A 14,403-nucleotide genomic window follows, 5' to 3' on the forward strand; every position below is an offset into this window, starting at 1 on the left:
GAAAAGTGTCTACTTCTGGGCTTCTATTGAACATCCGTTAATGATTAGATAGGTTTTTGGGTTTTTTTCTACTAAATATTTAATACTTTTAATATTATCTTATATTTATATAAAGCGTGAAGCCTTCATCACAGTTCGTTTGAGGGGTTTTCGTATTCATTCATAATGGCTATAACCGGATCATTAATGTATTTGCGCACCTCCCAATTCATGGCGAAATCATTATGATCCCACAGAGGATCGCCCATGTGATGCATTACTTTGTTGGGCAATGTCTCAGCCACCCGTAGAACGTCTTCGACGGAGGCCATTTCATCATTGTCGGCATACCACAAATGCATGTTACAGGTTATTTTCTCGGTGGGATAATCTGGTGGCACTTCTGAACCATAATGTTTCAGATTCTTCTTGGTACCAAAATCAAATTGCCTAAAGTGTCCTGACTGTTGTTCCTGCATGTAGTGTAAAAATCTGATCGGTTGAGACACCAGCTGGATGCACCTGAGCATTTAAAGCACTTGCAGTCTGCGATGAAATGTCAATTAATTGGATTTGCCTGATTCTTATAGTGGATTGGACTTACCGTATTATAGCGACTCTCATCACTTCCATCATAGAGTACTCCATCGCAAAATTGTCCGACAACTGAATTGGGTCGACAAGTATTAAAGAACAAGGCCAATACAAAGTCATTGTAGGGCAAAAACTCTTGAGAGCAGAAGAGCTCGGAGTATGTGTTATGGTGTCCCAGATAGGGTGCCAAAGTGCTGACCAACCAGTCTGCCATGTGGTTCATATAGGTGACTGGTGCCAGCATATGAGCTGTCTTAATCTTATCATTGTACTCCGGACGCATGGACATCAAAGTGAAGAATACTGTAGTACCCTGGGAATGACCCACATAATGTATGGCCTTTTCCTTTTGTTTGAGACCATTCTCAGTGCTCAGGCAATAGTCGATTGCTGCGGCTATATCGTAATAGCCAATCTCATGCCAACTAAAGCGCCAGAATGAAGGATGATCCGTGGAGAGAGATGTATGTCGCCTTGAGTAGGTATTACCGCGTGCATTACCCAGCCAAACATCATAGCCGGCATCGGAGAGCAGGAATGGCAATGCGTCGTTTGGTCCTAGATTTGGCCAACCATCCGAACTGGAAAACAGTCCATGCTGTATAAAGGCAATAGGGCGGACCTCATCTTGATTCTGAAGATTATGCGAGTATGGAATGCGAAAGAGTCCAATAATATAACCGTCTTCTGTGGTCACTTCATGATATTCCGCTGGATAGCCATGTTCCTCAATGCGATCAACCGTAGTCAATCTGGAGGCTATATGTAGGCGTCCGTCAGGATTATTAAAGAGCTTGTAGAAATCGATGCCTTCTAAAGGATCTGCCTGATCCTTTGCAAGGGGAGCACTGCGAACTTCCGCCCAAAGGCAGAGTGCCAAAAAACCGGCAAGAAGTAAGATCTTACTTTTCAGCATGTTGTCACGGAACTAAAGCGTTCAGGCACGACTCCATGCCCTTTAATACCAACCACAAAGCCACTTAAGCCTGTGGCTTATCTATCGATAAGCGAATCAATTAAATAAGCATAAGCTCAAGTGGGAAAAATATCAATTATCAAAAAAAAGTCAGATTGTATGTAGGTAAACGTAAAAGAGTAGAGAGAAATTAATCACCTAGGATCTTTACAAGCTGAAAAGTATCAAAAGGATCTTTAAAAGCTATTGAATAAATATATAATATATAATTAAACTAAGTCCAACTATTTACACATATGTACAACATAAATACGGTTGAATATATTCCAAGTTACATCCTCATTTACGACTCTTGGTTTCATACTTTAGCATAATTTCAATTACTGGATCGTTAATGTACTTGCGTACTTCCCAGTTCAAGCCGAAATCCATGTGATCCCACAACGGATCATCCATGTGATGCATTACCTTGTTCGGCAATGTCTCAGCCACCCGTAGAACATCATCGACATCGGACATGTCGTCATTATCCGAATACCACAGATGCATTTCACATGTGATTTTCTCGGTGGGATAATCGGGTGGGTTCTCAGTGCCATAGACCTTTAGATTCTTCTTTCTTCCAAAATCGAATTGACGGAAGTGTCCGGATTGATGCTCTTGCAAATAATGAAGAATCTGATCAGTTGAAACGCCGGCAGGGCCAGTGCCAGAACCCAATGCGCTGGCAGTCTATTGGAAACAATTTAGTTAGTTTTACGTAATACAGAATCAATTTTCAAAAGACCCACCGTATTGGTACGTCCATCGGTATTAAGATTTTCAAGATCCGTATCACAATAGCCGGTGACGACCGAATCTGGTCGACAGACATTGTAGAGCAAAGCCAAGACAAACTCGTTGTATGGCAAAAACTCTTGGGAGCAGAACAAACTGGAATAGATGTTATGGAAACCCAAGTATGGTGACAATCGATTGACCAACTGATCTTCCATATTTCCCATAAAGGCCACTGGTGCCAACATGTGAGCTGTCTTCACCTTCTCATTGTACTCTGGACGCATAGACATTAAGGTAAAGAAAACCGTAGTGCCTTGAGAATGACCCACATAGTGGATGGCCTTCTCTGCTTGATTCTGCCCATTCTCAGTACTGAGGGAATAGTCTATCATGGCGGCAATATCATAGTAGCCAATCTCATTCCAACTGAAACGCCAGAAATCTGGGTGTTTCAGCGACCGGGTTGTATGATTCCGGGAATACGTATTGCCGCGGGCATTTCCCAGCCACACATCAAATCCCGCATCGGCCAGTAGAAAGGGCAGAGCATCATCTGGTCCTAGGAACGGCCAGGCGTCGGAGCTTGAGAACAAGCCATGCTGGATGATAGCAATTGGACGAACTTCATTTTGATTCTGAAGATTGTGCGAATACGGTATACGGAACAGCCCCAGTATATAACCGTCTTCAGTGGTCACATAGTGATGCTCTGCCGGGTATCCATGTTCTCCAATGTAATAGGCCTTTTGGTAATTCAAAGTTCAAAACAAGTTATTTACACAGTAAATATTAAATTCTCGCAGGTTTACCGTAGTCCTTCTTGAGGGCAAACTCAATTGCGGTTCTGGGTTATTGAAAAGCTTATAGAAATCAATAATCTCCGAAGGAGCACTGTGCCCACCTAAGCAAAGGCAAAACCATATTGTGAGTAAACTGCAAAAAACTCTTCCGTTTGACATTTTCCTAATGAAACCAAACAAACTACTACTGCAGTCGAATGTCTTACCACGCCCTTTAAAGACCATCGAGTGGCTAGCTAATCTTCGATAGCGATAAGCGGCATGTCCCCTATAACGAACCAATTAAATGCACATAAACTCAAGTGGGGGTGATAAATTGTTGACTTCTATGTACATAAATTATTATAGTTTATATTATTTATGGTTTGGAAAATACGCAACATTTTAATTCCCAAGAGATTTTCCCCAAATTAACAACGAACGCGGGCCGGCAAGCGTTTCATTTGGCGATTTTCACCAACTTTGAGAACCGCCACCATACCTTGCACGGCATGCAATTCGACATGACAATGATATAACCAGAAGCCTGGATTATCGGAAATGAAACGAACTATAATATATCCCAGGCCCGGTAACTGTACGGTATCCTTGGCCACTGCAGCATAGTCCTCTGGCAGACGGGAAAGCCGACCACGACGATCGAGCTCGCGTATCTGTGGATGAAAAGATGAAATGGAAACAGTAATTATTTGATTTAAATAAGCTGAAAAACATATTTAATTTGCAGTTCTAATTTTTTCTACCATTCCACATAATTTCTATATTTACTTTGATTATAATAATTTACTCACATTGCGCAAATCATTCAAATTGCCAAGAACACCCTGACCCACCAATCGAAACGTATAGCCATGTATATGAAACGGATGTGTGGCATCCATATAGTTGGCTACAACCATTTCGATGGGTCTGTAGGCGGGCATCCGAATCACATGAACGCACTCGCACAAATCCCTCTGACAGTTGCGTCCCTGTGTGGCCAGGGAACTGCTGTTGCAGAAATAACCATCATCATTAAAGAGATTTCGACCCTGAAGCAAAGATATGCCAGGTGAATTGTAGGTAATCTCATCAATCTGAAATAGTTGTTCTCCATTTGGTGATTGTCGTAAACTGAAACTGGAGTAGTATGTTTGGAATTTGGTATATCTTGACCAGGGCACTGGATGCAAAGAGCGCAAAGCCACAGTGCCCACGTTATTATCCTTATCCAACTGCCGTAGAGTGTTGGAGAAAACACTTTCATTGGCATTTTTAAAGCGAAAATCATTGATGAATAGTGGAGGATCAGTCAAATCTCTGGTGCTGGTGCTTGTTTCGATAATATCTCCCTGAGGTAACTCAGTGCGGGCAGCGCCGCGATAGCTTAGAACAGCTCCCTGATACAGTTTACGATTCTCGCATTCCTCATAGCCACGGACACGTATCCAATAGTTTTTGGCATACTGATTGGCTTCTAGTATGAAGTCGAAGCGTTCGGCTGAGGTTAGAAAGAAGCCATCTGCCAAAACAGGTTCAATATCGTTGCCGTCTGTGCTTATGATCAGAAGCTTATGCTGTTCAATCGAGAACTCCACGGGACAATTGAAAATGCCATTGAGTATGATCCGCATGCGATAACGATATCCTGGAGTAACACGCAAACGCTCGTAACGATGTCGACTGTCGCTGTCGGATAACTGACTCAAATGATTTCTACCCTTGCCATTGATAAGAATATTCCGTGGTTGCTGCAAGTCCCGATCATAGAATATATCCTGCACCATTAGTGCATGCTCAACAAGATCATAGTCATACAGCTGAGAGTGTTGATTCTCCTGCCGTGATTGACGTACTATTAAAGCTCCAGCCACTCCAAAGCCACGCTGCCAGCCCACATGGCTGTGATACCAAAGACTGCCACTGCGATCTGCTTGAAATTCATAGCGATAGACTTCACCGGGCTGCACTGGATACTGCGTCACATAAGGGGCTCCATCTGCCTCTGGGGAACGTGTCATGTGCACACCATGCCAATGCATTGTTGAGGGCTCAGACAAATAATTGAGCACATCGACAACCACGGTATCGTTTTCGCATAGCTCAATACTAGGCCCCGGAACCATGCGATTGATAGCCATCACTGGAGTAGCCACACCATCGCCATAGATGCAGCTCTCTGAGGCACAGGCACGCTCATCGTATGGACAACGCTGACATTCAGGACCCAAACGTTGATAATTGTGTATGACCAATTGGTAGTAACAACTCTGTGATTGTCCCTGCTGACAAACACGTCGACACGGATGACGTTCAAAATCACTAAATTGTGATATATCCATTTGATTATAGTCATTTTTGTATGTAGGTTTTCCCTTTGTTGTTGTCTTGTTCAAACGCGACCAAGGCCATTCAAATTTCGCTTCTCCCTTCGGCTGTTGATCCTTACAGGAAATTGTGTGTAAATAGAATATAGCTATACCAATCAATAGATGATAACTTTTACTTTTGCAGTCAACGCGATGACCAAACATTTTGAATTTTGGCAAGCAACTGACCAATCGAGCCTAAAGACTTCATCGAAGAAAGTTTTCTTAGGCGCCACATAAAAACGTTAATTGCGCATGCGCAGCATGTAATGATCGTAAAAACTGAGTTGCATATTAAGTTGGCTAGGTCTAAGTGATCAAATGGAATATTATGGTAATGGAACAATGTTTACAATCTTTGAAAAACGTTGACATAAACCAATAAAATATATCGCCTAGAAATTTAACAAATTTTTCTTACTATGATTTATTTTGATCGCTTACACTTCGTCCCCTCAAAACATTTAAATCTCTTTCTTCTCCGCTGTGCTGGTGCTTGCCGTAACGGCCGAGCTGCTGCTGCTCATAAGACTTATCACTCCACAGGCTATGGCCGGGCCTACTGAATTCTCCTCGTTCTGATAGGCCAAGGCATTGGGCATGGCCTGTAATGAGGATGAGAACACCTCAGCATTGAGAGCTGTATTTAAATCAATGGGCTTGCTATGAATCACAATGGAACGACCCACAATGCCATTAAAACCAAATAATTGCAGATAAATGCTCATAAAAACTCCCGAGATGCTGCCATCCTCCTTGGTGTCCACATTGCCGAGCTAAAAGAACCAACCCTTCATAAGAAAAGGAAAATAGTTTTATGGGTCATTACTTACAAAATTATTTGGAAATTGTCCACCTGTTGATTTGCAGCCATCACTTAAATCACCATAGCTATGAATGTGGAGAGCATGCTTGCCCGGAGGCAAGCCGGTCACATTGATGGTCACTTTGATGTCGCTATTGTAGGGCAGCTGCTGGAATGTAATCATGCCAGCAACATCGCTGGCTCCTTCACCATCACCCATTAGCTTAGCACCAGCTAACCACTGCGGCACATGCTAAAAAGCATAATTAAACAAAATTCCTTAAACAATTAGTGGGAATTAACCTACATAGGCGTAGCCCAAATAAGCAGGCTGTGGATTCAAAAGAGGTCCCAATAAACCAGCTGCTCCTCCGCCGACACCGACCGATCCCAAGCCAACGGGTCCAATTCCACCGAGGGGAACAGTGAGACGCTCATAGCGCTTCACTTTGGTGCCGGAAACAACTTTAATGCCGTCATCAAAACGCGTCACGTTTGCAACTGGTCTCAAACGATCGACGAGATTTTGTGCTTTGCCAGGCATAAAAATGCCGTTACACCAAATTATTCCCAACAAAATTAGTTTAATGAACATTATTTAGAAGCTCTGGGATATATATAATATGTTCCTAAATGTAAACCTTTCGCTTTAGAAGACTCAACTAAACTGAATCCAACTGACAATGAGCTACCTGTCTATATAATTTTGCGACTTTTTAGATGACTTCGACATGGTTTTCATGCCGATTGAACACGTTAATTGTCACCGACTAGTGGCTAGTATCGCTTCGTATGACTGATGACTAGATTGGACACTAAATAACAATTGAGTGTCGCGTGTATTTGAAGCTTGGTTAGCTTTTGTCATGGGTGGAGATGCCTAGCATACCGAACAAGAAGGTTCTTTAAACGTCAAAGAATTACTTAATAACGAATCTACTGATACTATATAATAGCTAGATCTAGGTTAATATATATTAGACCCAACAAGGGCAAAACAGAATCATAATTACATATTATAGATTAATGGAAAGGTTTGGTATAGTAAAAGTTATTTCCCTTTAAGGATTGCCCATAATACATCTTAGTGAACTAAAGATTAGTTTGGCAATAGTTTAAGCATTTGAATCTGATAACTAATTAAAACTTAAATAGTCTGACCTAATTGAGACAAATTTCGCATATCTAAATTCATCTATAAAAATGTTGAAGTCATTGAACCTTTTTACTGTACCCAATTGTGGCCCAATTATTATAGGTAAAGTGATACCCCTATTTCCAGACCTCTCTGTATAGTTTAAACTTTAAAGCCAACAAATCTGATTTGTTCCACAAAATGCATAAACTAGATCATCATCGTCATTATGATCGACCTATTGAAAGTGAAAATGTCTAATTGTATGCTAACCTAACTAAAATGTAGACGACATGCGAGATTTGCCAGCATTTAAGATGACACAGATTGATTTCGTTTGGCCATTAATTCGATTTTAATATCTATATGGGCAATAAATAAAAAAAACTGGGTTATGTGCAAATTCCAAGTTAGCGATATCCACCACGTTGATGATAGCCTCCACCACCGCCGCCTCGTCCTCCTCCACCACGTCCACCGCCACCACGTCCTCCTCCATCGCGTCGATCACTGTTAGTCCAGCCAGTGCCTTGAACACGACCACTGCCGCTTATCCACTGCTGATCTCTATCTCGATCTCCACGATCACGTTGCTGTTGCGGGGGTTCCTGCTGCCAATTTCCTCCACCGCCGCCGCCGCCACCCCGGCCTCCTCTAAAGTTTCCTCCTCCGCCTCCTCTTCCACCCCCGCCACCACCGCCACCGCGACCCCCACCACCGGGAGGTCCACTGGCTCGCTGCTGCTGCCATGATGGCATCTCAGGCGGAGGAGGAGCATGCTCATTGGCTCTGCCACCACGATCAGGCACTCGGCCAATCACATGTTTCTGTATCTTTGATGCCGTGTTTTTTCTCACTTGGGCTGAGCTGGTTTTCTCAATAATGGCTAGATCCTTGCGGGCTGCCAGCAGAGCTACTATGTTCGTATCATCACCCCCGTATCTCAGTTGCTCTAATTCCTTGAGTTTGTTCTGGAAACGTGACACTATTTCATTTTCGCGATTATGCATCGATTCGGACCACTGGAAACTTTGAACGGTGGCCTCCAAACGGGTTAACATCATTTGTCGACGTAGATTGTATTCGCCATCGAGATCTTTATGCATTGTCTCCAGAAGACGCCACAGGGAATCGCTAAGCGGTTTATTTGGATCCAGCAGCGACTCACTGACCACTTTGGGATTCGTCTGCTTAAGTAATTGCTCAAGTCGGGGAGTAAACTTATCGAATAACATTTTCGTATTCAAATTCTTGGGTAAGTCGCCACCCAAGTTTAAGTCCCTGGAGAGTTCTAAAATCTTTTGTTGGATATTTGATTCAGTCTTCGATTTCTTAGTTGGTGGCTCGATGCTACGCTGTGTCTTCAGCGACATCTTGGTGGCCATCAATTCCGTGGTCAGATAATCAAGCAGCTGCAGCAATGAGTCACGCTTCCGAAACCTCTCCGTTATGGGACCTATGACCAATTGCCGGTATGGACACTGCAGTTCAGTGAGAAGCAATGACAGTTCGAACGCAAACTCCTCATGATCCTTACCACTAGAGGTCACATGTTCATCTGTCTTTCTACAGACCAAAACAATTAATTATTGCCAATTAAAATTTAAAGAAAAAAATTGTTTTTGTTTACCGCAAAACGTGCAACTCGTTGGCCAGCCAAAAAATCACATCCCGCAAGTCGCCGCTGTCTATGCCCTCGTCCACAGCCTTACAGAAAATCTTTTGCTCCAAGCAAGCTCCTTCGTAGCGAAGTGCCTGAAGCGAGTCAAGTATATCAAGCTCCTGATCCATTAATATTTTGGGTGTCTGTCTCTAGAGTAAGAATATTCGAATCGATTTATTTCAACAGCATTATAATTTCAGAGCTTGCAGATGTTTTTCGATATGTGCTATCGGCAAATGGTGAAAACTAGAGAGGAGTACGTGTCGTGTTATATTTCGTTACGTTCGTGATTGAGCACATTATCTACATTAAGATGCCAGTGAAATGTTCAAGAGGGGGTTAATTTCAAAAACATTATTATCTTAATGAACTGGAAACAATTCTTTGCGAATTCTTCCTTTCTCTTTTGTACATTTTACTTTGGATTTTTTAAAAATTTGGGTTCTAAATCACTTCATTTTTTTAATCCTGCCGAATTTCCCCCGATACTTGAATACATTTATAATAAAGCAACAAATAACTCGAAGTCTTGACAAAATCCTAAACATTTATTACATCAAAATTAAGGACATAATCCTGGTTTAGCCAAATTGTTAAATCGCTTAAGTTATTCGTAGGGTTTGGTCAAAGCTCTTTTTCGTTTGAATCGATTAAAAAACGATGGCAAGTGATTTTGTTGATTACTTTTACATAACTTCATTTATTGTTATTTAGCATTCACAATATATATATATATGTATATATCTTCAATAATATTTATAAGTTATAGTTTATATGTATGCATGGTTTTCTTGTAAAGCAGGAAGTTTTAGGATTCGCAAGTGTTGCACCTTTGGTGCCACCAAAAAATTCAAATTTTTCTCATTTCGGTTTTTGTTTATAATTTTCTGTTCCTTTTTTTATACATACAACGTTAATGTACTTAAAATGAACACACATTTAGCTATATAATGTATACATAATATAATAATATTCAGTTACTTCATGTCTTCGAAATAAGGTACCTTAAATCAATGTCTATATCGTATATAGAAACAAGTAGAAGATAATGAAAATAGACTACACAAATCAACATGTTTCTTAGGCCGAAAACAAAATAGAAACACAATTTTCTTTCTCTTTAGCTACTGCTGCTAATAAAAAACAATGGCACAAAATATAAAATCTGCAAAGAATATCCAATTGAAAACATCAAAAAAAATCAATGCACGATTAATGCTTAACCCTTTTTTCCACGATATTGTTTTGTTTTTTTTCCCGTAGTTATTTTTTATGTTTTGGTTTAGGTGAAGCTATACTGATTATCAACGGCTCGTCCGCTACATTCTGCGCTGCTTGCCGGACCAGGGCCACCGCTGCCACTGGCGTTGGCACTGCCACTGGCCTCGCTATTGATGCCACCATGTTGTAGTTGCTGTTGCTGTCGCATCGTCGGTGGATGATGATGAGTATGATGTGCCGTCTGTGCCTGCAGTGAGGCGTTTGAGGCACGCAAATGCGCTTGATGATGCTGCTGCTGTTGATGATCCAGGAAACTCTGATTACCGGATGAGGGCAACAGTTGCTGTGAATTGTGTACCGTTAGCGTTGTGGGATCCAAATGAAAATAGACTTGCTCCGGAAAATAGCCATGTGTTTGCTCCTGTGGCAGTTCGATTTCGTTTGTCTTTAGTCGAACACTTAGATTCATGGTAATCACTTCGTTGCACTGAAAAAATTAAGAGAAACTAATGAGTTTTTGCTGTTTAATGTACATTAAAAGAAAAATGAAGAAAAGAAAGAAAATGGGGAGTAAGGGAATCTTGTGCTAAAGAGTGAAACATGCAATAATTGTCAAAACATAGAACATAGCACATAGAAAATGAAAACCTTAATTTACTCAAAAAACTAACTAAACAACAATTCAAGTTGAAACTGAAAAATAATTTAAGAAGTTTTTTTGTCACCTAAATTTACTGCTTGTTTAAAAACAAATGGTTAATATTTTACCTCTGTCATATATATTATTTACTTGTGGTGTTAATATTTGTCTCAATAATTTATGTCATTGTTTAACTAATAATTATTTTTTTTAATGAATCTATTTAACGCCCTTTCTATTTATTTTAAATCATTTTATATATGTCATCTCTCCAAAATCCATTGCCTTTTTAATTATACTATATACAAATTGGTTTCATCTTTAGGATCTTGGAATTCGGCTCCACATAATCAGATCAAGATTCAGTCTTATATTATGTTCAATAAAACAATGAAAAAATAAAATAAAATGAAAAATGTAAAACGAAAGAGAACAGAAAATGAAATTAAGGAAATTAAAATAAAAACCATCACTGACACTGAATTGACTCCAAAATTTTGGCTATCTCACATGTCTCGGCGACGGATGTCCACCGGCAGCAGATGCTCCCGTTCCGGAACCGGTTACGGATCCATTTCCGTTGCCATTTAATGCTGCTGCTGATGCACCAGTTGGCGTGTCATTAATCTCCGAATTGTTGGATTCTGATGTTCTGCTTACACCTCCTGTGGCGCCACCAACATCAGTCAGTCTGCTATTGTTATGCACCCAATCTGTTAGTGTCACATCTGAAGTGCCGCCCGATTCTAACGGTATGGGATTATGTCGGAAATGCTCAAGCATCTCTTGAATTGAGGGAAACCACAAATGCTGCACCCGACATTGGCCCTTATCCGAGATAGTCAAACGCAAATGCTTGGCCCTGCCTTGGAAATTGAACGTGAGAACGAATTCGCCGCGTCGTGTTTCGCTTTGCCGCACTAGGAAATAGCCGTGACCAGCAGCCTCCGATTGGAGGACCATCCGAGCTGCCTCCGATCGTGTCAGAGTGCCATGGAACCAAGGGAATAAACGCATTTCGGCTGTCAGATCGGCCACATTGACATCCGTTTCATTATCGACTAGCTCAACGCCATCAAAATTGCTAGAAGCCGACAATCTCTGTTCGCCACGCATATGGCGAGGACCATGAGGCATTTCATTAGCAATTGCCGCAGAAGGCGGAGTTGTGCCAAGTTCATTGATTGCATTTAAATCACTTGAAGAGGTAGCAGCACCTCCGACACCACCTCCACCTCCACCGCCACCAGAAGCCAATGCACTGTCTGCCGAAAGGGAGGAGGCTAGAACAGCGCCACTGCTTCCCACTAGATTGCCATTAGAGCTACCCAAACCGCCTTGCTGTTGATACTGCGGATTCTGAATGCCACCCAAAGCACCACCAGGCCCATTGGGATTTGTTGTTGGTGATGTTTGCATGGCCGCTGCTATCACATCCGACTCAATCATGGGCTGTTGGGTGGGCGGTGTACGCATACAATATCTGATGGTAGCTAACCAACTGCGCATATCCTCAGCACTTTCCGCCTCAATCACATACTCCATATTATTGTCCGCCTTTAGAACGAATGTGTTTAATCGGTCTGGCATCTCTAGGGCGGTTGTCTCGCGCGCCTCAGAGATTAGGAAACAGAATACCCCACTGCGTGGCTTTGTGGATTTTGGTGGTGTATAGAACTCGAGCATATAACCACCTACCGCTTTAACCAAAGCCAAGCGGCATTTCTCCCATTTCTGTGAACCAGTTGGCTGATCCAAACTCTCCGGTGTCAAATTATTCACAATTCCTTCCTTACGGCACTCGACAACAATTTTTGCCAGCTTTGTTTTGCTTTGTTTGCTACTGCCCACGCCATCAACGTCGTCAGAGTTTTTGTGAAAGAATGCCTGAAGGAAGGGAAAATTTATTATTAGTTAAAATTCACAATTTACGAGTTATATCCGGAGAATTACCTTGCCCTTGCGTAGTCCCTTGAATGACAATCGCCTTAGGAGAGATTTGGGAAACAGCCGAGGAACCTCATGCTCCTCTTCAAAATCTAAAGAGCTTACGCCCGTCTTCAGATTGCTACGCCGCCTGAAAAACTCCGTGTCGTAGTGTTCTGAAAAAGATTCCACAAATTTTTGAGCAAAACTACGATGCGGAATATTCCGTGCCTCCTCTGGGGGCAAATTTCCATTTATATAGGTAATGCAGGCCTTTGCAAAATCAGAGGCAGCAACACGTGCATGACGCTCGCAGAACTCTTCCCAGCTGGTGCCGCCATATGCATAAGATGTAATGGGGGAGCTGTTCCAATGGGGCCTGGTATCAAATCACTGCCACCAGCAGCACCCAAACTGTTGTTGGCATTGTTATTGGCTGCCGAGCTCGAAACACCCCCAATTGCAGTGGGTCCTATGTAACCCCCCGGCACTGAAGGCCGATGAATTGGCTCCTCCACCCGCCGTACTGTTACCGCCCATATAAGCAAGGCTGTGTGGCCGCCGCTGCCGCTGACTATCCGCAGGATTCAGTTTGCTGCACAGGTTACCCAGTTGGAATCCGGTATATATACGGTCTAAAAAAGTAATTAATTTATTATTTAACAATGAAAATTCTTCGTAATTTTGACTTCTTCTAAAACTGTCGCCCACTAGCTTTGTTTGTGCGTGGGTGGCGCCATCTTTTTATATACATATGTATGTGCATGTATATGTGAATATGCACAAATAAAACTCCTTGAATTTGTTTTTTTTTTTGCTTTGCCCAGGGTTATATGGCTCACAAGGCATCACTTAGATGGCTAACCAAACTCGGAGCTCCTTCATTTACACTGCACTTTTAATTGATGCACATCTCTAAATTATATTTTTTGGCTTGTTATTTAAGGCGTTGCTGTTGCTTCCCCCGAGTGTCTCAGCATGTTTTCCTGACCCAGACGCCGCAGTATCGTTTTTATTGTTTTGTATCTCGAGCTTGGAACTTACGCTTTCGCTTGAATTCACTAGTAACAAACTAAAACAGAATTATAATATACACTTTTCCAAAATTTCTGCAATTATTCCGCACTTGTTTTCGCTTGTTTTACGCAGTTGTTTTGTAGAGCATTTTTATTTCCACCTAGAGATGGAAATTTGTGTGGAAACATCGGTGCGCGGTGAGCATTAATTTTTTGGAAAATTAACCAGGGCTGGGAAAGAAAGCTTTGCAAAGAAAAAAATATTTCAAAGTAGAAAAAAAGGTTATGTTATAGGTATTTTCGAAATTTCGAAATTTAAACATGTTTTAATATTAAATTTAAATCTTTTGTTACCTATAATTATTTCTTTAAGTGTACATGCTGGTGCGATAACTACTCGCAACGCGAGAAACTATCGATAATCACAAAACAAACATTTCCAGATTTCAGTGTTAAATAGCGTCAAATAGGGGTGGGTTAAAGTCCGTTAAATTAAATAAAGTCGCAAAGCTGTATTGGATTACCGCTAAATTTAAATTAGGAAAGTAGATATAAATAAAACTGAGAACAATATTTTAAA

The 14,403-nt window shown here is 41.5% G+C and overlaps 6 protein-coding genes across 7 annotated transcripts; all 6 read right to left on the reverse strand.

The window, feature by feature from the left end:
* Positions 1 to 53: 53 nt before the first annotated feature.
* LOC137585931 (lipase 3-like) lies at positions 54 to 1,489 on the reverse strand. The gene is given in 3 exon segments (XM_068301964.1): positions 54 to 467; positions 469 to 525; positions 584 to 1,489. Coding segments are annotated over 3 exon segments (1,302 nt in total). The 3' UTR covers positions 54 to 128.
* Positions 1,490 to 1,731: 242 nt separating this feature from the next.
* LOC137584914 (lipase 3-like) lies at positions 1,732 to 3,245 on the reverse strand. Its single transcript, XM_068300509.1, has 3 exons — positions 3,079 to 3,245; positions 2,281 to 3,012; positions 1,732 to 2,221 (listed from the first exon to the last, which is right to left on the reverse strand). Exons 1-3 carry the CDS (start codon positions 3,226 to 3,228, stop codon positions 1,829 to 1,831), a joined length of 1,275 nt encoding a protein of 424 aa, XP_068156610.1. The 5' UTR covers positions 3,229 to 3,245; the 3' UTR covers positions 1,732 to 1,828.
* A 234-nt stretch (positions 3,246 to 3,479) lies between these two features.
* Positions 3,480 to 5,582, reverse strand: Mco3 (Multicopper oxidase 3). The gene is made up of 2 exons (XM_068301965.1): positions 3,861 to 5,582; positions 3,480 to 3,722 (listed from the first exon to the last, which is right to left on the reverse strand). The coding sequence occupies exons 1-2, from the start codon at positions 5,580 to 5,582 to the stop codon at positions 3,480 to 3,482; spliced, it is 1,965 nt and encodes a 654-aa protein (XP_068158066.1).
* A 237-nt stretch (positions 5,583 to 5,819) lies between these two features.
* On the reverse strand, positions 5,820 to 7,559 carry Sodq (Sodesque). 2 transcript variants are annotated; one of them, XM_068299527.1, is made up of 3 exons: positions 6,530 to 7,559; positions 6,251 to 6,463; positions 5,820 to 6,193 (listed from the first exon to the last, which is right to left on the reverse strand). In XM_068299527.1, exons 1-3 carry the CDS (start codon positions 6,815 to 6,817, stop codon positions 5,882 to 5,884), a joined length of 813 nt encoding a protein of 270 aa, XP_068155628.1. In that variant the 5' UTR covers positions 6,818 to 7,559; the 3' UTR covers positions 5,820 to 5,881. The 2 variants fall into 2 exon arrangements, with proteins under 2 accessions (XP_068155628.1, XP_068155627.1); XM_068299526.1 differs by having other exon boundaries at positions 6,251 to 6,475.
* Positions 7,560 to 7,688: 129 nt separating this feature from the next.
* Positions 7,689 to 9,253, reverse strand: LOC137584234 (protein FAM98B). Its single transcript, XM_068299525.1, has 2 exons — positions 8,988 to 9,253; positions 7,689 to 8,923 (listed from the first exon to the last, which is right to left on the reverse strand). Exons 1-2 carry the CDS (start codon positions 9,146 to 9,148, stop codon positions 7,768 to 7,770), a joined length of 1,317 nt encoding a protein of 438 aa, XP_068155626.1. The 5' UTR covers positions 9,149 to 9,253; the 3' UTR covers positions 7,689 to 7,767.
* A 622-nt stretch (positions 9,254 to 9,875) lies between these two features.
* On the reverse strand, positions 9,876 to 14,011 carry Lnk (SH2B adapter-like protein Lnk). The gene is given in 6 exon segments (XM_068300582.1): positions 9,876 to 10,728; positions 11,392 to 12,768; positions 12,835 to 13,169; positions 13,172 to 13,292; positions 13,294 to 13,442; positions 13,852 to 14,011. Coding segments are annotated over 5 exon segments (2,313 nt in total). The 5' UTR covers positions 13,348 to 13,442; positions 13,852 to 14,011; the 3' UTR covers positions 9,876 to 10,302.
* Between the last annotated feature and the right edge of the window lie 392 nt (positions 14,012 to 14,403).

Source organism: Drosophila tropicalis, unplaced genomic scaffold, assembly GCF_018151085.1.
Source record: "Drosophila tropicalis isolate 14030-0801.00 unplaced genomic scaffold, ASM1815108v1 contig_878, whole genome shotgun sequence".
Taxonomy (NCBI): domain Eukaryota; kingdom Metazoa; phylum Arthropoda; class Insecta; order Diptera; family Drosophilidae; genus Drosophila; species Drosophila tropicalis.